General features: G+C 43.9%; 1 protein-coding gene across 4 annotated transcripts in view; it reads right to left on the bottom strand.

Moving 5' to 3' along the window:
* The window catches only part of TMEM132C (transmembrane protein 132C), a 292,182-nt gene that overhangs the window by 207,484 nt on the left and 61,129 nt on the right, over positions 1-23,569 (bottom strand). Inside the window, exon 1 of one of the 4 annotated variants that reach the window (XM_039505826.1) lies at positions 6,122-6,152. The exons of the other annotated variants lie outside the window; for them this stretch is intronic. Within the exon in view, the coding sequence (XP_039361760.1) occupies position 6,122 (1 nt within the window). The 5' untranslated portion in view covers positions 6,123-6,152. Of the gene's footprint in view, positions 1-6,121; positions 6,153-23,569 lie in introns of those variants that run through there. 4 annotated transcript variants of the gene reach the window in all.

The raw sequence follows: 23,569 nt of genomic DNA, 5'->3' as shown, positions 1-23,569 counted from the left end.
CATCCCAGAATGATGTTTGCTTTTTTTGCAGCACTGTTACACCGTCAGTTCATATTTATGACCCCCAGATCCCTTTCCGCAGTTCTCCTTCCTATGAGGTCATTTCCCATTTTGTATGTGTGCAACTGATTGTTCCTTCCTAAGTGGAGTACTTTGCATTTGTCCTTATTGAATTTCATCCTGTTTACTTCAGACCATTTCTCCAGTTTGTCCCGATCACTTTGAATTTTAATCCTATCCTCCAAAGCACTTGCAACCCTGCTCAACATCTGCAAACTTTATAAGTGTACGCTCTCTGCCCTTATCTAAATCACTGGTGAAGATATTGAACAGAACTAGACCCAGAACCGATCCCCACGGAACCCCACTCGATATGCCCTTCCAGCTTGACCATCAACCACTGATAACTACTCGCTGTGAACGGTTTTCTAACCGGTTATGCACCCACCTTATAGCTCCTTCTCGGTTGCAATTCCCTAGTTTGCATATGAGAAGGTCATGCAAGCAAGACAGTATCAAAAGCCTTACTAAAGTCAAGATAGACCATATCTACCGCTTCTCCCCTATTCACAAGGCTTGTTACCCTATCAAAGAAAGCTATCAGGTTGGTTTGACATGATTTGTTCTTGGCAAATCCATGCTCTTCTTATCACCTTATTATCTTCTAGGTGTTTGTAGAGCTGCATCAGCTTCAAGGGCATTATAGCACTATACCAGTTTACATCAGTTGAGGATCGGGCCCTAAAATCTTTACACTAGAGTCTCTGAATGGCAAACAGTCACTCCCAGGGACTTTGATATCTGCTCAAGGTTCTCAGAGGTTCTTTGGTATAAGCCCTGATTCTGTAAAGAGATCATTCCTTGTAGATTCTTACTCCCTTCTGGAGTTCCATCAAAGTCAAGGCATGAGAGAGAATCAGAGACATAATCAGGACACCAGATATGGCCTGGAGTCGGCTGATGTGCAGAACCTCCCCCTCTCCCTACCAAATACTTATGGAAGTTCCAACTAGGAAGTGAAACCTGTAACCAAGGTCCATGTCTGGAGGATTTTTCCAAGCAGTAGACTCACTGCCCTTTTAGCATGCCTGGCTGCTAGTATTTTAAAGTATCTAGTAAAACCTAATTAGAGGTTTTCAAGTAATACATAATCAATATCAGTCACAGCAGCAAATGACTCCTGCTGACAAGTAGACAACTTCATTACAGTTCTTCTGAGTGAACATAATGTAAGCACATTGGCACCAGCAACCCCTGCAGGAGTGAATAACTTTGGAGAATAAGAAGGAATCTTGCGTTGCCTGGGACTTATGGGGGGGAGGGGTGTATGGGAGGGAACACTGCACAGACAGACGAGGTGGTGAGGTAATATCTTTTATTGGATCAACTTCTGCTAGTGAGAAAGACAAGCTTTCGAGCTACACAGAGCTCTTCTTCTCTCTATCAGGGGGTAGCCGTGTTCATCTGTGTAGGTCATAAACTTGTCTCTTTCACCAGCAGAAATTGGTTCAATAAAAGATATTACCTCACGCCACCTTGTCTCTCTAATATCCTATGACCAATACAGCTAAACCAGACAGAAGACAAGGACCATAACTTTGAAACGATCATTTAAGGTGATGTGCATTCATATTTAATTCATACACCGGAATAGATGGTGGAATTAGTTTCCTTGCAATTAAGCAAATTGCCATTAACAGTCAGAAAACACTAAAACTAGGGGTGGGAGGAGGAGTTAGACACAGCCTGAGGCCTGCCAATGGAAACCCCAGTGAGGTGTTAATTACCAATGCAAGACCCTCTCTGTTAGCTGGAGTCACCTTTAAAACAGGTCAGTTTAACATACTGTCGCAATGTTGCAAGACTTAAATCCCTGGTGTGCATTGTAATTCTGCAGGAAAAGAATGCTACAGATGCCACTTGCTGCACAGATTTCTCCTTAGTTGCACCAAAATATTCGTCTATTAGGGTTAGACCATGGAGTTACCAAGAGCCCTGGAATAGTGAGCACCATGTAGAAGATGATCTGCTGCAGCAGCAGAGCTGGGACTAAATGACTCAGTGGTGCCTGCTTCCCCTCTATGATGTCTCAGCTGCATTGTGGGAGTGGAACCATAGTGCTGCATGCTCCTCACACACACACTTGTGCAGAGTAAACATGTATTTACAGGGACCATTACAACAGCTCTTGTGAAATGCTGCTGGTTTGCTGCACAGCACGTGTGTTAAGTTGCAGATCTATCCTTTTAGCAAGAACGTTACAGGACACCTAATGAAGACGTCATATCTAAGAGCAGGAGCTTGTAAACATTACCTACCATAGACCCCGATTCAGGAAAGCAATTAAGCACATCCTTAAGTGTAAGTGTTGAGTGGCTTCGATGGAACTTGAGCACATACTTAGCGCTTTCCTGATTAGGGAAAGTTTCCTGAAGTGGGACTACAGTACCTACTACGAGGGGCGTCCCACTGACTTCAGCAGGACTACACAGGGTAGGAAGCCCCAACAGCCTGATCCAAAGTCCAGTGAAGTCAGTGAGAGTCTATCCGTCGACGTCAATGAGCTTTGGATCAAGCCTTATGTTTGGAACTTGCCTAATAACTGCTCTTTGGTCATGCTGAGGATTTCTTTTTTCTCTCTAGATATGCAGCACTGGTGAGGCCACATCTGGAGTATTTCATCCAGATTTGGGCCCCCCACTATAGAAAAAATGTGGAAAAATTGGAGCGAGTCCAGCGGAGAGCAATGAAAATGATTAGAGGGCTGGGGCACATGACTTACGAGGAGAAGCTGAGGGAACTGGGCTTATTTAATATGCAGAAGAGTGAGGGGGGGATTTGATAGCAGCCTTCAGCTACCTGAAGTGGGGTTCTGAAGAGGATGGAGCTCGGCTGTTCTCAGTGGTGGCAGATGACAGAACAAGGAGCAATGGTCTCAAGCTGCAATGGGGGAGGTTTAGGTTGGATATTAGGAAACACTATTTCACTAGGAGGGTGGTGAAGCACTGGAATGAGTTACCTAGGGAGGTGGTGGAATCTCCATCCTTAGAGGTTTTTAAGGTCAGGCTTGACAAAGCCCTGGCTGGGATGATTTAGTTGGGGTTGGTCCTGCTTTGAGCAGGGGATTGGACTAGATACCTGCTGAGGTCCCTTCCAACCCTGATATTCTATGATTCTATGCTCAGCCACATAATCCGGGGGCACAGAATGGGCTGAATCTCTATGGCCTTGCTCACACTCCCTTCACTCCAAATCAATCACATGACGGAGGTGAGCAGGGCTTAGCCTGGTATCTAGTAACATGACCACTGCAGCTCCCCATTTAAGAATCTCAGTCCCCAACAGCATAAAAGAAATCGTCCGAGTAAACAGCAAAGCTATCTGAACAGACTGGCGCACAGAAAAAAGAAAAGAAGAGAAAATGCTTTGCTTTTATATTGTAATCTAATGGGTCCCACCTTCTGTTCTGCCATACGTAATGGAGTACTATAATTTTGTGCTGATAGCTTGACTGCCTTTTTATTTTAATACCAATTTCAAGCCTATAACTGATAAAAAGTGGTTAGACACGTTCTCTTCACTTTGAATCCTAATCATGAGAAGTTGCAGGTATAGACCATTATTTCAGAGAATTTTTTATTCTCTTCCATCTCTCCCCAATAACTTTCATGCCCTCTAACTCCCCTCCAGTATAACTAATTATCAATAGACTACATGTACTTTTTAGTGTGTCTGCTGATCAGCCTCAGTCTCCTGTTTCTAAACTGATCAGTGAATCTATTCAAACACACTGGCGAGTTTTTCTCAATGTTATATTCTAATGCATGATTTAAATGAAGCATCCATTAAGTTCATGCTTTATTCTGTTTGAAAGAGTGACCACATTTTCATTTATTTGTTAGAAGGAGATTAGCACGAATACCCTAAAAGGAAAATTACCTTTTAGAGAATAATTAGGAATCAAGCTCATAATGACGGTTGGATGTGGTGGTCAGATGTCAGGGATGAATTTCTCAATATTAAACCTACTCATGCTCAAACCATTAAGAGAAAAAAGAGTTCTCACAAAGAGCTAGGGAATAGAGGTCTGTCTTGAGAATTCAATAAGGCCTAGATACACAGTTTTCTGTACCCATCTGCTATGTTGGTGGTGGTGGGGGTGGTGATTGACAGCCCCTAATGTGGACACAGTTACATCAGTATAAAGGTGCTCTATATCTGTATGGAAATAAACTATACTGGTATAAGCACATTATACCTGTATAAATGCATCCATATTAGGGAAGTTGCACCACTTTCCCAAGTATAAGTAAAGCAGTACACCTTTTGTGTATACAAGGTCTAAATTCTGGATATCCCAGAGAAACTCTTTGAGAAAGAGGCTAAACCACCCAGGTAGATTGCTGAAACTGGATAGCAAACCATGAACCCTGATCTAGGTTATTCTCTCTCGGATACCAAGATGAGAACTGGGCCCCAGGCACTGGATTCAATGGAGCTGTCATAAAACCCTGATATTTTAAAGCCATCCTGAGCTAAGGTAATTTTGAAATAACTTTCCTTTGATCCCGAAGTTACGGATTTGGAAGCTGGGTGCGAGGGGATTGGCCAACCGCCAAGCGCACTTGCTGACTGATGTTTAAAGAGCCACTGAGCCTTCAAGGAAATCATCTGCCTCTTCCTTCGGCCAGAGGGCCTGGGCAGGAGGCGGCCAAATGAGAAGCAGAAGGAATCCACCCTTGCAAAGGACTTCTCCTGAACCCTGTATGGCCCGTGCAACAGCAGATTTCATAATAATCCCCCCAGGGAGCAAATCACCTGCAATGGGGAGGAAAGGGGGAGAAATGGCCATCCTCTCTCTGCTTCCACACCAATCCGCAAGCTGGGCTGGGACCTTATGCCTCCCCCACAGACGGTGCAGAGCACACCGCTCTGTACTGGCCAAGCCAACCCACGAGTGGCTGAGTCTTGTGTCCCTGGCTCTCCCTACTGCCCCTGCACTATCCCTCTGGTGCCCCACACTGCCCCTGCCTCCCAGCATGGCCCTCCCAAAGAACAGTCCACCCTTGGCACTCGGTATTGTCCATGCCTGCGCGCGCACACACACACCTCTCCCAAGTGCTCTGCACTGTCATCATTCCCCCATGGTATCCGATACTGCCCAGTGCCCTGCCTCCCACCCCCAGCCCTCCATCCCACTCCCTGCACTGCAATCACACAGTCTAGACCTAGAAAGGCACATTAAGTAAAAAAAAAACAAAAAAAAAAAAAAAAAAAAAAAGGCTGAGAAGATTTTTTAAATCAAAGCTGTTCTCTTCCCCTCTAAAAGTCAATGGCTGCATTTTCTTGTTCCTTTCCCACTATTCTGCTACAGAAGGCAGCATATTTAATGGCTGTAGAAGGTACGGAACTCTCAGAAATCTTCCTTTTACAACTAGAACTCAGCAAATACTGCAAAAAGTGCCTGTAAATATTCATATTGATTTCATAATGACCTTAATTGTTCTCCCATCCCTTTTGCGTTCACTGTCTGGAAATGTTAGGCAGGAGGTCAGCCGAGATGATCTAATGGCCTCTCTGGCCGTAAAAAAAAAAAAAAAAAAAATCTACGAAAATTCAAGATAAGGGAACTGGAAAAGTTGCATGACAGGCCATTTGTACAGGCCAGATTTTCAGCTCACATATTTATATGCACCAGAAGTGCTTTCACATCCAGCCAAGGAACATAAACCTCAAACAACATGACTTATTTGACCAGTCACATGCTTGTGGCAAAATGTTTGCCACTAGTTCATATAGTTAAAAAGAAAGTGAAAACAAATCTGTCAGATAATTCATATATTGAATACATTTGGGGAAAACTGCATTCTGTTCACACACATTGTGTAGGCAGAAAAAGAGGACCATTTTGTCACATAAATGATAGATCGCAAATTGTTTGCTCAGCTCTATTAAGAGTCCTGATGTCAGGAAACTGGGAACCAAAATCCTGTGATGAGGATTAGTAGTATTTCCCTATCTGGTATCAAAATCCCATACACATTCATGCATGAAACTACAGATACCCTTGGCAACTAATAGGACCTTTTATTTTAAAGCGGAGATGTAGTTTGAACCTTACTTAATCCTGTTTGCCTGGAGTCACTGATGCCACATCAAACAAGGGATGGCAGGAGACAGCACATGTAGGTATTTTCAACACATTTCATATTTTATTAAAATAGTCTGGAAATTAATTAGCTTTCTTTGTTCAATATGTAGCATTTCACCTGCTTTTAAATGAAAATTGCAAGAACATTGATGAATGGGTTGTGTAATTTCACCAGACTTCCCCCCAAAATCCCTGCGTCCTTTGGGGAAATTATCTTCTGTGATTTATTAAAGCCAAACTCCACATTGAACATCAGCAGATATCCATGGGCCTCTCCTGAACAACTGTACAAAGAGGAAGTACTTTTCTCTCTTCTCTTCTTTTCCAGCAGAGGAAGAACAGAGCAGTCACAGAATGGTGAGCAGATGTGTCTAGGGACATGAAAGAAGATAGATCAGAAGTTTCTGTTCTCCCTATCTCTTAACACAAGAACAAGGACTTTCGGTGAAATTAAAAAGGTGGGAAATTCAAAACTGATAAAGGGAAATACAATGTGTAGTTAAACCATGTCACTCATTGCCACTGGAAGTCATTGAGGCCACGAATTTAAAAAGATTTTTAAAAGGGGATTCAATATTTATATTGATATCAAGAATATCCAGAGTAGTTGTAAATAAAGACAACAATATTTTTCAGAAGGGATATTAAAATCTCATTTTGAGGGTTAAGCCAAACTCTAGCTATGGGAGATCAGGATGAGACCTAACGTAGGGGGACAGATTATCCCACATCTGCTCTTGTGGAGTTCATACATCCTCCTTCGAAGCATCTGATACCAATCGTTCTCAGAGGATAATGAACTAAATGCACCTCGGCTCTGATATAGTAGGACTATTCCAGAGGCTAGTAGTACTGATTCCTGTGCACTAAATCAGGACCACTGGCTTTATATATACACACACACTTGCATATATAAATGGTTATTAAAGTTTTTCCCTAGTGCAAAGGAGGATCTTTAGTACCTAATCCAGAAACAAAGTCGAATACTTATAGAATTAGAAAAGTGAACACCATAAATTGATTTTGTGTCATTTCATGACAGACCACACACTGCAATTTATGTTTGGTTATATGGTTATATCTGCCTGTCCTTTTGACTATGGAAACTAGCAGTGCCCTTTCATTTGCAAACCTGCCTTCTCCTGCTCATTCTTGCAACTGATGCATATGTCAACCAAAGACTGCATCTGACATTCAGGAGTGAAATCCATAAACTGTTTCTCAGATTGGTTGATGACCTTAAAAGTGTATGCCAAATCCTGTATGTGCAAAGGTCAATGGAAGTTACAAAAAATTGCTCCCACTCTCAGTGCCGACATTATGGCATGTCTCTTTTGGTAAGGCCATCAGACATATATCGCCTAGTTCATTGTTTAAAGTCAAAGATTGTACCTGATATTGGAATTTCAGTTAACAAAGGGCTTTGTATCTGGATGAGCGTTGGAAAAGCTAAGTTCTACATCAGGCATCGTTCACACAACTTCCTTCCTCCTGCCAGTAGATGTAAAATGTTTTAAGAGCGATTTACAATAGGTGAATGTCATATGAAGTCATTTGGTTCCAGTGAGGTCTACCTTGTAGTATACTTCATGGCTCCTGCGGAAACCCAAAGCAATAACATGTAAACTGATTTGATCTGATGCTTACCATAGGGGAGAGGGAGTTGGCACACCTCAGTTCTATTCTTTATTCTGACAATGACTCATTGTGACCACATGCAACTTCTATGCAACTCAGTTTACCTGCCTAGAAAATAAGAATAGAAGCAGCTAGTCAATGAAGCCTCACTGGTAACATTTGTAAATAACTTTGAGCCTGATATTTAAAGAGGCAGATGAGTGCCCAGGGGGATTTTCAAAAGCAGATAGGAACTTAACTCCCATTGAAACCAATAGGTGTTGGGCTTCTATCTTCATCTTCAGGCACCTAAATACCTTTCAAAATCTGCCCCTTTGAGATCATCAGCTGAAAAGTTTCATATCAAAAGGTAAAGCACTTATTTTTAAAAGCCTGCAAAAATGTCCCAGTGTGGGTCAGAAACTGAGAAGAAAGAAGGATCTAGGATCAAGATTTCATAAAGTAATTAGCGATATGGGATACCTCAAGCCCAGGGTGTCCCATTTGAGACATCCTGAAGGGGCCTGACTTTCAAAGGATTCCAGTTAGCCCTATCTGAAAATCAGGTCAATCCAAAGTGAAGACACTTAAAATCACTAGTCACATTTTAAAACCTTGGCCAAGATGTCATGCTTTGCTCTAATATACAAAAAGCTCACGGTTTGAATACATATTATGGTTATTAAGGTATTGTAAATGGGAACATACAGGTTACAGTCATGGGAACAAACAACTCTGCCCTGGACAATATGCCAATTCTTCTAGCCACATCCTTCTCTCTACCTCTCTCTGTAAATAGCACTGCCCTTTCTTCAGCTGCTCTAGTCACTTCTCTGTCCAGATACTGAATTGTTTTATACATAGTCCACGTTTAACATGGGATTGGAACCTAGATCCTGAAGTGTGTAACTTTGCTGAGCACCCTCCACTGCCAGACTTCAATGGGAGTTGAGGGTACTAAGAACAGGGCAGGAGGCACTCAGAATCTCACGGGACTGAGCCCTAGAAGTTCAGCTACCTAGGTGTAGGAAGAGAAGAAACTAAAGCCAATGAATGAAATGCAATGTTTTCCCGTACTGTTCCCTATTCTCACACACACTTTTTCAAAAAGCTACTTTTTCCAAAGCTAATTCGTAATAATCTCTCCAGAATCTTCTACAAAAAGACCACAGACCCCTGCAATCCTGAGCTAAGAGCAGTAGTAGCAGATCATTAGTACAGTAGTTTCAGGACCCTAGTGCGTACAGACTGATGAGCTACTTTTAAGTCCGTAACATTCCAGTATTGCTACACTGATGCTATGGATTTTTGTTTACCCACTTGGGCGTTTTTTCATGTTCTAATTGACTAGATGTCAGCCCACCTTAAGTGCAAGCAGCAGAGCAAACCCCTTTCCAGGGTAACAGCTCCATTTCCTTGTCAGCACTTTCCCCAGGACCATCATCAGAATGAAAAGTTTACAGAGATACCACAGCTCAGTTCTGTTGGTTATGTGGTTTGGATTAGTGGCAGTTTTAAACAACCATATTCAATAATCCTTTTGGTTTCCCATTGCTTTGTCTATGGTCTCATAGGAGACATTCAGAATATCCGATCAAAAAAAGTTTGAGCAGCAAAAAAGCAACTCTGCCACCCCTCCCAATATCTGTCATAGCATCACACATTTAACTATACCTTAATTTAGGCCCAGACTCTGTAAACATCACACCTGGTAGTAAATGCTTCCAGGATTAGACCCTAAGGGGTATGTCTACACTGAAATAAATAAAAACCTACAGCACCAAGACTCAGAGCCTGGGTCAACTGACTCAAGCTCGTGGGGCTAAAAATTGCAGTGTAGATATTTGGACTCTGGGACCCTGGTCACTTGTGGGCCCGGCATCTACACAGCAATTTTTAGCCCCAGCCCCCGCGAGCCTGAGTCAGCTGACCCAAGCCAGCCACAGCCATGCCATGGGTCTTTTATTGCCGTGTAGAAGTACCCTTAGACTGTAAATGCTTAGGAGCAGGAACCAAAGTCTTATTTCTCTGTTGCCCTACTTACGCATCATTTACACCCATGCAATGTGAAGTTGGTGTAAATCATGCCATTCAGATTGAGCTCAACGGCTTCTCAGTGCAACAGAGAATCGGGTTCTATTTCTTTTACTTCTCTGTGAAGCACTGAGGGCCAAATCCTTTGCTGGTGTCAATGAGCAGAACTCCACAGATTTCAATGGTGTTCCATCCATTTGCACTAGGAGCAAACCTGAGCCGACATCTATTTATAGTGTAGTATTTCATAGAATATTAGGGTTGGACGGGACCTCAGGAGGTCATCTAGTCCAACCCCCTACTCAAAGCAGGACCAACCCCCAGACAGGCCCCCACAAGGATTGAGCTCACAACCCTGGGTTTAGCAGGCCAATGCTCAAACCACTGAGCTATTATAAGAAACTATATTTCTGAGATCTGATTTCAAATTCAAAGCTGCAATTCCACCAGCCTCATGATAGTAATAGATTACTGGAAATGCAATATTAACCAGTTCAAAACATGAACTCTTGAATAGATAGAAATAATAAGCGAATAAAAATATCATCATACATACAAGTGTTTTTTCCCCAGGATGGATTGCAAACTGCTTTACAAAGTGAAATACAAACTGTGTGTCCAGGGTCCACTTCACCCACCCTGAAGTGCAGCCACTTAAGGTGGCAACTGGCAATTATTTAACAACCTACCACAATACACAGCAGTTCAGGACAAGAGTGAAAGAATATTTTATTCAGTACAGCAGGGGAGAGCTTTTTGGGCTACAAATAGGAATTTGGCCAGGACACTGGGGACCTGGACCCCTACTCATGCAAATATACGACAGGATCTTTTGAAGACCATAAGTGCTCAGTATCTTAATTTTACATCTCCTGAAAGATGGCAGCTCCACCAGCACAATGCCCCCTAGTACTATACTGGAGCACCGGTTCAGAAATGCCTTTGATGGGAGAGTGCCACCTACTGTATCACAACATGACTTGCTGCAGCACACTGGTACACTTTGGACGCCTTCCCTTCAATATGGTCTGAGCCTGCTTGGCTTGTAAGGGCTGGCAGGATAGCAGAACAAGTAGGTATGGCTGTTGGCCAAATACAGAGTACAGTGAGGAAGTCTGAAATAACCCTGACAAGCACCGAGGCCATTCGGCATTAACAATGGAGGCAGAAGAACCTTAGATCAGGGTGGTGGGTGACCTTATTCCTCCCTGGAATCACATCACTCCATGAATATACATACACACATACACACACACACACGAAGTTTTGGGTCTGAGCCAGCAGGTTCATAAGTTGTTGGCAGTGTTGTTGTAGCCGTGTTAGTCCCAAGATATTAGAGAGACATGGTGGGTGAGGTAATATCTTTTATTAGACCAATTTCTGAGCATGGAAGATACAAGCTTTTGAACTTACATAGAGGGCCAGACCTGAAAAAGAGTTCTGTGTAAACTTGATAGCTGGTCTCTTTCACCAAGAGAGGCTGGTTCAGTAAAATATATTACCTCACCCACTTTGTGTCTCTAGCTTCTAAGTGTCTGTTTGGGTTTCCTCACCACATGGCGGGGGGGGAGGGGGAAGGGGAGGATTCACACAGTGAGATATAGAGACAGATGCTCAGCGGTTAACTTCAATAAACCCATATTGATTTATAAAAGGAGCAATGCTGATCTCCACCAGCTGAGGACCAGATATTCATATGGAAATTTCATTTGACAGTAAAGAGAGACAAATTGTTCTGCCTCTTCTCCCCCATCCTCCTCAGAGTTCTTTGGAGCCTGAGGTGCCAAACACAAAGCATTTTAGTATCTACACATAAACTAGGCCTCTTAAATCCAAATTCCATGGATAGGTCCCCGTTTTTCACCTCGGACCCAAGACAAGGGGATTTAGGAGGAGGTCAAGTAAGACACGAAGCTGGGGATGGCCTTGCCTGGAGGGGAAATGGCCTCAGCAACACAGGTAACCCCCAAAATAACTTTATCATTGGGCAAGAGGTGGGATTTCCACACCAAGTTGGCGGCAGGAGAGCCTCATAAACAGACATCTGGAAATCAGTGTGGAAAAGCACCTCCTTTCTCAGGGTTAATTAACAGCAAAGGTTAAAGCACTGAGGCTGGTCCACCACAGCACAACTGAGAGCTGCCTCCAAACGGTGACCTCGCTGATGTGACCACACTTAGAACTGCTTTACCCGCAGCCGGTAAACAATCTTCTTTTTTTCAATTGAAAAAGGCCTCATCAGTGGGTGAATCACTGTTGAAATCTGTCCTGGTGCCAGGGAGAGACCAGGGTAAGGATTAGAAATGAGCACAGCCTGGGCTGCAAAACTACTCAGCGGGGAGCCCTAAAACACTCATCTCAGCAGCAGAGACCAGTACCTCAGGCATCTGAGCCAGCAACATTCAGAGATCTCACTGTGTGAGGGGCTACTGCTAGTCACGGGATTTCCAGGAACAGCCCATCTCTACTGTGGAAACATTGCCCAGAAGTGATACTCCTGAGCGCGTCCTCAGACCTGGCACTGTACTGCCAAATCTGTGACTTCACCATAGACCGGTAGGTGCCCGCCATGCTCCGACATCCAACATGAAATGTTGTTGGCAGAACGCTGTGGGCTGGGAGGATAGGAAAGATGCAGAACTGTCCTCCATGCCTCCAAAAAGCCTGAAGCCACTGACTCTCTTGGGCGGGTGTAAAGCGGAAGCTCATACTTTATATTTGGGGGTGGGGAGGAGTTTCTCACCCTTTTCCTTGTAGAAATAGCTTTGGAAATATCAGACCGATTGCTAGTGCTGAAAGGAATAAGCTACTGGACTCCATTTCTGCAGCAGAAGCCTTAAGTATGTGTGTGCGTTGGAGGGTGGGGGTGGGGGACAAGACCTAAAAGTGCATGTGCGCACACACACTTTTGATGTAAAAAGAATCGGATGTGTGAGCTGCATCCCCAAGAATCATCTCAGTGCTCCTCTAGCACTCTTAAGCCCCGCCCCCCGCCCCCGACGAAGGGGTGTGATAGTGATGGACAGGAGTCTGTTACGCTGTGTGTTGGGAGTGACAACATTGGGCTGTTCAAAAAATGCTAGTGCCAACTCTGAAAGAGATCAAGTGCCCCAAACCTTCACAATACTGGAGAGACAAAGAAAGAAACCCACCAGCAGGCCCCTATGCAAAGCAGTGAAACTTAGCACTGCTATAAATTAATCAAGTGTTATACTGAGAAAGAACAAAAAAATAACTTCTCAACCTCCTCCCCCTTATGCCCCAGCAACAGGTCCTCTCCCAAACTCAGCCAGCTGTGGACATGGGAGCTTAGCCGCTTGTGATGCAGATATGTTTTTCCAACAGGTGCAGCCCTTAAAGGTAGAATTAATTTTTCCCTTTTTTGGTGAGTGTTTCTGGATCCTCAGGGAAATTAATGAGCACACACCGAATACGTTTACATAATATCACCCCAGGATTTATCCTATTTAATGTCAGAAGTGCTTTTAATCTTTCCTCTGAGGGCCAGGGAAGCATGGGGGGTCTGAAGGGAAGGGCGTGTCAACACAACCCGCTCTCCATACCGGCAGCATGAGGCTCACCACTGTACTGATGGCTTTAAAGCACCGGGTGAGCCTACTGGCTCAGGTGACAAAGGAAGCCGAAGAAGAGGAAGGGGTTACGGATGAGTAAGACCCATTGATCTGATTGGAAGTGTGGAAGGGCTCCATTGCCAGTGGGATTCCTGCAAGTACAAGGCATGCTAAGAGTCCTTGGGGCCCTAAAACCCCAGCTCTGAACTCCACATTCCTCTCCCACAGCTAGCCCCTATGCCTGTGTGGATGGCCAGCCCCATTGTTCTTCATACTTATGGCTTGTCTATATTTACTGGGGGATCGACGCGTGCCAATCGATGCATCGGCGGTCGATTTAGCGGGTCTAGTGAAGACCCACTAAATCAACTGCAGATCGCTCTCCCGTCGACTCCTGTACTCCACCTGACCGAGAAGCGCAAGGGGAGTCGACGGGAGAGCATCTCCCGTCGACAAAGTGTAGCGTGGACCCCGTGGTAAGTAGATCTAAGTACGTCGACTTCAGCTACGTTATTTACGTAGCTGAAGTTGCATAACTGAGATTGATCTCCTCCCCCCATAGTGTAGACAAGTGAACTACAGTGCTAGTGAAATGGAAGAGGGGCTTGTTATAGTTCCATGGTTACACACAAACCACACTGTTGCATGCATTTAAGAGTCCATATAGGATTTCTCGTGTCACCTTTTGAGGTCTCCCATATATGGGACAATTTGCAGCTAAGCACCCCATAAACCTCATTCCCAGGCATCTTCCTCATATTGCTATCTGCCATACGATTTTTCTATAGCACCAATCATCCTAGGATCTAAGCTGTTCCTAGGTCAATTAAACCTCCAAAGTGAAGTCCCTAGCGGACTTCAGATCCATACTCTGGTCTCTGCTCTCAGTTTCTTCTCTGCCCTAGGATCCCCTGAAGCCTCAGGTTTGGCAAACACTGTTTTGCGAGCTCTGATTCACTTATAACACAAACCATGGTGAACTTTAGTGGGCACAATTAAGTGAAACATACTTGCTTGCATACACTCTCTATATGGAGTGTATTTTCATTGCAGAGCCAAGCCCTGACCTAATTCCCAGCACTTTGGCCGCTCATCCTGTCTGAGTGAATAATGGGTCAAATACCTCCTCCCTGGTGTAACCCCAGAGGTCAATGAAGTTACGCCAGGCAGGAATTTGGTCCAAAGCGACTGTCCCTGGCAGTTGGGATCAAGACAATACCATGTCAGCTGCAATTAAGGATGCCAGTTGCTTCTGGGGGCAGGCAGAAACAATGAAAGCCCTTGTGCTGGAAGAGGGTTAAGATAACATTCACTGATGCCTCCACTTCTGCAGCTTTATCTCCTTCATTCGGTTAACAAAACAATTAGGTCAAATTATTAATACAAGCAAATCTCTATTAATAGTTATGCTGGGCATAATTCAAACACTGCTCAGTGTACAATGCTTATCTTGCATCTCCCAGTCACAGCTTCCCTCTGTTAGGCTAGCCAATTAAAGCAGAAGGGTGCAAGTCTCATTAAACGGGTCACGCACGTTCAAAATCCAAAAAACTTTTATGGGAATCATTTTTCCTTCCAGTACATGCACTTATAAAACCAATACTGCCCTAATGGCCCAATGTCCTGGAGCACACTCCTGTAAACTAGTTTTGGTTTGCAGTCGCTTTTGGACTATAGTAGTGTCTATTTTTCTCCTGTTAGGAGGCTATTTAAACCTGGCTGAGCTTCAATTCAGGTTCAGACACAGCCACCTAGGAGCTCCATTCATGGCCGGCTGCAATAAACGTGACATGCTGTAACTTGAGCAGGTCATTTTGATAGCTGCTGGAGACACTCATTCAAAACAGAGGAGAGAGGGGACCAGAGTACGTTTAGAGATACTATAAATACCGAGCTGCTCCTAGGGAACACCAAGAAATGGCACATGTGCCCTACAGTCAGAGATGGCATAAGGGTCTGTTTGCATTACACTGAGTCCCCTAAGCGAATCCTGTATTTGTGCTGTTTTGCGTTCGATGCAGTAGCATGGAATCACCCTGCCAATGGTGGATATGGCCCTTAAGAGAATGGATAATGTACAACTCCTGCCTGGGGGCTGTATCGGATGAGCAGTGACAGAAAGGAAGGTCATTACACGCTAGTTTTAAAGGGAAGACCTGCGATATGGAGCAATTCTCAAAGGCCAGCCAGGTTTCCAGTCCGATAGCTGTGCCAAGCATTCCTTTAATCCTGCATTTACCCGTAAATCTGCCACTCTGTTCGGCAGGCTTTTACTGGTATTGGGTTTCAGCTTTCGGGTTTCAGCTTTAAGCGTAAAGCGTGTAGCCCTAATGAGAAACTCAATCTGTTAATGGGCAGACCTTCTCCACAGGACCGAGTCTTGGCAACAGGAGTTAGTCCCTGAACTTTCACCTCCCACTTGGCAGCATACCAGACTAACTCAACATCTCTGGGCTGGCTTACATTATCAGCTCGTTATTAACATACATCATAGCCAGGTCTCTTTTATATGCACCCAGCAAACAGGAAACTACACCAAGGGAGGGCTCCTCATTTTTGACTGACTCTGGAGCTCATAAAAATGGGCTAATTAGAACCAGTGACGGTGCGGTGGGGCATTGTGCAGATTTCCCTGTATGTTCTCTGCCTAGTCCAGAGGTGGTCAAACTACGGCCCGTGGGCCACAGCTGGCCTGCAGGACCATCCTGTCCGCCCCCTGAGCTCCTGGCCGGGCAGCTAGCACCCAGCCTCTCCCCTGCTATCCCCCATCCCTTGCAGCTATGCTACCGCGTGGCAGTGCTCCGGGGGCAGGGCTGCGTGCTCATGCCGGGCAGCGCGGCAGTGTGTCTGACTCCAGCCGGGAGGCATGGCTCCAGACATGATGCTGTGAGTGGCATCATAAGGGGGCTGGGGCCGGGGGGTTGGATATGCAGCAGGGGGTCCTGGGGGCAGTTAGGGGACAGGGAGCGGTTGGATGAGGCAGAGGTTTGGGGAGGCAGGGGGATGGGGAATAGGATAGGGGGTGGGGTCCTGGGGGACAGTTAGGGGCAGGGGTCCCGGGAGGGGGCGGTCAGGGGACAACGAGCGGGTGGAGGGTTCTGAGGGGGGCAGTCAGGGGGCAGAAAGTGGGAGGGATCAGATGGGGTGGGGGCCAGGCTGTTTGGGGAGGCACAGCCTTCCCCACCCGGCCCTCCATACAGTTTCGCACCCTGATGTGGCCCTCAGGCCAAAAAGTTTGCCCACCCCTGGCCTAGTCGCCTTAGTCCTGTCTTAGAAGAACGTGAGGGATTGTCAGCAGTATTGTACCAAGTGCTGTAGTGGTTCTGTGGCTGTCTATGGTACTTAAATACAGTCACGGGGCAACATTAGAGCCTCACCATTTTTAATGTGTTTATCTTCACCACACCTCTATGACCATTCTTCCCCCCAATGTGGATTCCTCTCAAGGGAAGTAGAGCTGTGGGAATGCTTACCAGTTGGCTTCAGAATGGATTGATGAATATTTTAGTTCAACCTCTTTGCGTGAAAATCCCCTTTTCTCACTGCAACGTTGTAAGGTAAATTCAGGTTTGATGGGGTCGTGCATGCTCACAAGAGTTTAGTAAGCTCAGTGGCCATATTGAACAAAATCCATGTTACTTATCCTAAAAAAGAGGGTTCAAGCTTGGAAGAAACCAAGGAACAGCAGCTACAAGTAACTTTTAGATGTAAACAAAGTTCATAGCCAGCTTTGATGGAAATATTGCCGCCCTGAACAGCATTCATGTGAACCAGATGTGGTCAGCAAATGCATGTAAAAAACCACTAATGGAGCCGGATTTGGAGGCATTTGAGATTGAGCAAAGCATATCACACCTCTAGTAAGGTAAAACTAGGACATATTTTCACTCTTAACGTAAGGCAGGACTTGCATACAAGTTTCCGAGCTAAGGAGTTTTTGCAGGAATCTACTGACACCACCAGAGTTCCTTGGAAGTTATCTGGATTACTTAACTTTGATTCTGTTTTCATCCATGTAATTAGAAGGTTTATTTGTGAATTACCTTTGCATGGACACTACAGATGGTTTTATAAAATAGCAATTCTTGCATGTATACAAGTGCATCAGATATATATTCCTTTTAAAATAATGAATGAATTTTCTCATGACCACTAAGTACAGCTTCAGCCAACTCAAGCTAATTGACCCAATCTCCAGAAAGGAGTACAAGGTGCAAGAAATCAATGTAGGTTGTTTATGTGATAATTCCTAACCATGTGATTGAATGATGCAGTACCATTTGGTCCAATAAAAGCAGTTTTCACTGAATTGTAAAATGGCATGTTTAAGATCTAACACTCAGTACATAAAAGTAAAGATGGTAGCACTTGTTATGGTAGAAGGTCGAAGCCTGGTGGATGTTTCCCCTTTGTGAGCAAACCGGCTCTGCAGACTACCAGTTTGTAAACCACTTACAAAGATTTGGGCCAGATCCTCAGCTATACCCAAAGCAGCAATAATGCAGGATTAACCAGCCATTGCAGGAGTTTCCCAGCATGGATGAGGTATTCTCCATCATTCATAACTCCCAGTATGTCCAGCAGGGAGGGAGTATTGCTAGAGCATTTCTATTCCCCAACAATCCTTGGAAACTGGAACTTTTTGTTCTATATATGAGGACACTCTTGAAGAATGCGAGTTACTCAATGATATGCCAACATTTGTCAAGAATACTCCTGTTTTGTTTTCACATTTCCAGTTTATACACACACAGTTTCCCCCATTGCCGGTCCTCTCAATTTCTCAGGGGGTTGGCAATGGAAAAAAGAACATCTTGCTTCCAGATCGCTGATTCAAAACCGACCCTGCCAGACAGTGCTTGAAAGTTGTTTCTACCTGATGGTTATTCTGCAGCTTGTGTTACATACATTTTTCCCCCTCAGTCCAGACCTCAGTGAAGAGGTTTTTCACATCAACAGTCAGCAAGCACTGCTGTAAGTCTCAGAGGGAAAGGACTGAATGGGCACGGAGGCTCCACTGAAGTGTCTATAGAATGGGGGGGGGAGGCATATTGGTGGGGTAAAATGGGTAAACTTGCACTGTCACAATCTGAAATGTACCTGTAATCTTCCTGGATTAGGAGAGATTTCAGTTTTCAAGGCTGTCAAACTGGCCCCTGTCACAATTATTAGATTTGCACACACACAAAAAGCAATACACAAACTTAATGCAAAGAACACACCTGCTTTGAAGCAACCTTCTACCCTCAGGAAAATTAGCCAGAAAGCTGCATAAAAGATTAAATATGCTAAAACCGGAGATCTTTATAATGTGGGAGCCCCACATTTGTTTGACTGCTTAGGAGGTATTCTTGTATTTTTTAAAAAATGGTTGTGCTTGGTATTATTTTTCAGAAGGTGATCTCATTTAATAACTTGGCTATTCAGACTGAATTTATGCACAGATGCTCAGAGCCAAAAATCTGTTCCTGTTTAATCTGCAGCAGAGCAGGTAAAAGTAAATATATTCAACATGGGCTCTGTTCTTGCTGTTTCAACCTCCTGTGACATAGCAGTAGGCAAAGGGAACACAGTATCTGCCAAATGACCTGCTGTTCCAAGAGGTTTTCATTAGCTTCAGTCCTTAAAAAAAAACAAAAACAAAAAAACTTTCCTGCTGGTAACTATAGAAAAAAATTTACAGAACAGTCTTCTAGACCAAGCTCTTCTAAATGCAAGACGGCTGAGATTTGATTTTAAATATTTAAAATAAACCATATCAAACCTATTGCACAGAAACCTGCACTGAGTATAAACCAAAAGAAACAATGGTATTGACAAGTCAAGAATGCCTTGGGTCTGCTGGTCAGAAATGTGTAACACAGCTCTCCATTGTAATTACATTAACAGAAAAACTGCAGGAACTCAGATAATTGGACAAGTATTTACAGGTTAAGATCTGAAGGAAATCTCAAGGAAGAGATGCTTGGGAATCAAGGCTCCCAGTTGTATTCTCAGTTCTGTCAGTTTCTAGGTTAGGACATCATTTACAGGTGGGCAAACAGAGGCACAGATATACTAGGTACCTACTATACAGGTGTGGCTTGGGACTTAAATGTTTTCAAAATTCTTTGGGATCCTGGAATGAAAGGCGCTGGACAAGTACAGTGTGTTGTTATTAGCATTAGTAAAGTACAGTAACCTTTATGCTATTAAGCTCCCTCACACAATGTAATCAGAGCTAACATATTAATAATCAGATCAAATTTACATTTACTTTAAAAAAAACATTATTCACTCATGATGATCCCATAAGAGACGTGCCAACATAGTAAGAGAGGAGGGAAGGAAAGACATTGCAAATTGCAATACCTACCAGTCCCGATAAACTGTGAGCAATTTCACCCCAAAAGGACACATTTTACATTATGTGAAGAGAATCTGAAGAGGTTAGAACTCAACATAAATAAGGGCCCAATCCAAAACCCAATTAAGTCAGTGGAAAAGCTCCCCTTTGCATCAATGGGGCTTTGGATCAGGCTCTAACAGTCTATAATACACATAAAAGTTTCCCTTTATTTGTACAAAATGACAAAAGGGATGATTTCAGCAGCATTACTACACAGTACAGTGCCCCCAAATCCTACACTGTGAAATCCACTCATAGTAGACACTCACCCCTGTGAAATGGGGCCAACATTTTCAGACTTGGAAACCTAAATTCACGTACCTAAGTCTATGACCTATTTTCAGAGGCATACGGCACCCACAAATCCTAATGAAGTCATCCATTCTGAGAACCAGATCACACACTCAGGTGTCTAAAGAAAAAAATGTGTCCATTTCACTACAGCAAAGGCCGGACCAAGATTGCTCCTTTAAACAATTTGCACACAATCTGCAGAGTAAACTTTGCATCTATTGAAAATTAAAATAAAATGTAGACTGTTCAACATCCAACACCATTAGCTTACATTTAAGCACTTTGGGGGCACTGAGTGTACTTTTCATTGGCAAATAAGGTGATTTCAGTTTAAAGCTGCAAACACTGCTTTCTGCTAGGTAAGCTATTGAATGTCATTAAGAAAGTCTCTCTGCCTGGGCTCCAAAGCCAAATATGGCATAAGAGGTGCTGACTCACTATTTTATTGTTATTATCTCCTCTTTACTGTTAAATCCTCCCACTGCACATTTAATTTTGACACTTTGGCTTGGCAAACAGGCAGATGCTTTTGCAGCCAAGATGCATTTCACTTTGGCTATCAGCCAGCAGAGGGAGCTCTCTGAGTAACTTAGTCAGTGACTTCCCTGCGAGTCAATGTTGCCTCTCTAGCAGTCTACATAGTATAACATTTACGCCTGCTTTCAAACCTGTACATCTGACATGTCAGGTTCTTAATAAATTACTTGCGGAACAAAGACTGGCAAAAAAATGTGACCCTTCCTCTCACTCCCTCACACCCACCCACACACCCCACCACCACCACCTAGGAGTTGAACATTTCTGCACCACTAGAAATGCTAAAATAATGCTGACTGTGGCATAATTGCTGGTCATCAGATCTTACAGACACAAGCAGCCATATCATCACCTTGCAGAGATGATGTGCTGGGGAAATAGGGCAACATCTGTTTCATACTTGAACACTTGCAACCAACCAATCGTCTTCCAGGAGTAGGCCCAATGTCATGGGCAGAGCTGCTCACCCTTTCTCCTAGCCAGAAGATGAGCACCAAGTCTGACTGTGTCCCGAAGGAACAGCACCTGGCAGATCCAGGTGGGAGTACTGTACCCCAAAATACTAATTGAATATATTTCCCCATGTTAAGTATCCTCACACCTTCTATGGGTCATCTCGATTAACCACTGCAAACGTTTTTTTTCCCTCCTGCTGATGATAGCTCATCTCAATTGATTGGCCTCTTACAGTTGGTATGGCTACTTCCACCTTTTCATGCTCTCTGTATGTATAAATATCTTCTTGCTGTGTGTTCCAGTCTATGCATCCGATGAAGTGGGCTGTAGCCCACGAAAGCTTATGCTCAAATAAATTTGTTAGTCTCTAAGGGCTAGTCTACACTTACCAGCCGGGTCAACGCGGTGAGTTCGACTTCGTTCGAACTCTAACTATCGCTAATCTATAGTTCGATAGTAAAAACTCCAGCGCCCGCCACGGTCTCACCCACCACCACACAATAGCAGTGAGTCGGTCGACGTCGACAGTCGGCGGACTTTGATTCCTGGGCGTCTGGGCGGGTGGTAGTTAGTTCGAAAGGCGCCAGCTTTCAGCTCGCGTAGCTGAATTTCTGAATCCTACGTCGCTAGTTTGTAGTCAGCTGGACCAGCCCTAAGGTGCCACAAGTACTCCTGTTCTTTTTGCAGATACAGACTAACACGGCTGCTACTCTGAAACCTGTCAAAACAAAAGTGTGAGAGATCACCAAATACTGATTGAACGCTTCTTCAGGAGGAATCCAGTTAATTTTCCCTTAACTATTTATCATACAAGAAAGAAAAAGGACAACTGACATATCCCCTATGTAGTGTTCTTTTAATGTTCTGGCTTAATTACTATTGGTTACAAATCGCAAATTGCTTAAAACAGCTATTTTGGTTAAGGCTTTGCTGTAGTGAAATGGACAATTACTGAAGGCGAATGCCATTATTGGAGCTTCCTGAGAACTTTAAATACCTGAAGGCAAATTGGACATGTCCTCTTCTTCTAAGGCTCTCTATGAGCCTAATCCATATGCAGCACAGCCAACTCTTGTCTACAGACTCTCTTCACCCATTCCATGCGTTTGTAAGTGCAAAAAGAAACCACTGCCGAGACTGCATCCTCACACGGCAAACGTGGTTGGCATGACAGGACTATACCTATTCAATATTCTGTGGCAGACATCTCCACTTCATAGCTGCAATTACTAGACTATCTCAATAGCTGCCATGTAAACTGGCATTTGACTATACTGTGGATTTAGAGAAGCATTTCCTAAATTCAGAAAGTTTTAGTCTCCTCTGCTGTATGCATGCATGCATGTAGAAAGAAAGAAACTGGAAAGAAAGAAACTTGATTGTCTTTCAGTTGATACATTTGGATTAGTATCCGTCCATAGGCAGCCATGCATTGCTCATCTAGCTGTAAGAGACCCTTGTTCAGAAGTGTCGGTGGAGGCCTGGATTTAAATGCACCGTTTGTCAATAGTGTTTTTAAGAGTCACTAGTACAACAGCATAAATAAGCCCCCATAATTCCTTCTTTGATGGAATATTAGCAGTATGTGTTGGCAGGAATCCATGTCATTATGCACACAAACAGGTTGTCACAGTTCAGGGCAACTGCACCTCTACGTTCCCTCAGCTGTTGCCTTTCTTGGGGGAGAGGTGCAGGTCTCCACCCTTCTGACCAGGGTATATCTAGACTGCATATTTCCCAGCATTCACGGTGTTATTCCCATCACAGACAGGCTGCCTGTTTGCTTTCTCTTCAGAGATGGTTAATAGATTCATTGCTACAGATACAAATTACCACACAGTTCTCCTATGCAAGCCTAGTTTAGTCTCAAGGTAAAACGCACTACAGAAAAACCATTAACAATAAAAAAGCCTATTAGCATGCATGTAGGTTAATCAGAGACCACCCCAACTCTAACATGGATTCCAGTAGGCCCTCTGCAGACCTGGGGTCCTGTCCATTTGCCAGATCAGGAAGAAGGCCACAAGCCGGTTTAAAACCAGGCTATTTATCCAAAACCCCTTTCCTTGCCCGTTGGTCCCTGGTTGGGGAAGAGGGTCTGAACTAGTATATGCACACCTCTCCAGGGGCCTGGCTCCAAAGGGTTGATAACCGAGGAAGTACATTATCGCCCCTCCTACCTATTAGAAAAGGTACACACACAGTGCCCCAATACTACATACACAGTTGCATTTTTAATACTATTTACCCCAAAAGGTATTAACTCTCATTCAATAAGGTTTTAACTTAATGCCATAAAGTTATCGAAGATATAACAGGAAACTGTCACTCAACTAACTTCTTAAGCATATTCAATTTCTATCACTGGCAAATGACAGCACGAACAACTTTGTCCCCTTCAGTCTCCTTTTGTTTCCATTTTCCATTCGTTTCCTCCCAAACTCTACTCTGAAACATTATCGTGGACTTCATGAGCTTCTCTGCTTCTCACCATCAAAACTCCATGAACGAAAAAGTTGC

Source organism: Mauremys reevesii, linkage group 18 (assembly GCF_016161935.1).
Source record: "Mauremys reevesii isolate NIE-2019 linkage group 18, ASM1616193v1, whole genome shotgun sequence".
Classification (NCBI taxonomy): Eukaryota; Metazoa; Chordata; order Testudines; family Geoemydidae; genus Mauremys; species Mauremys reevesii.
The sequence above is the reverse complement of the archived record's forward strand: the minus strand, read 5'-3'. Positions and strand labels throughout refer to the sequence as shown.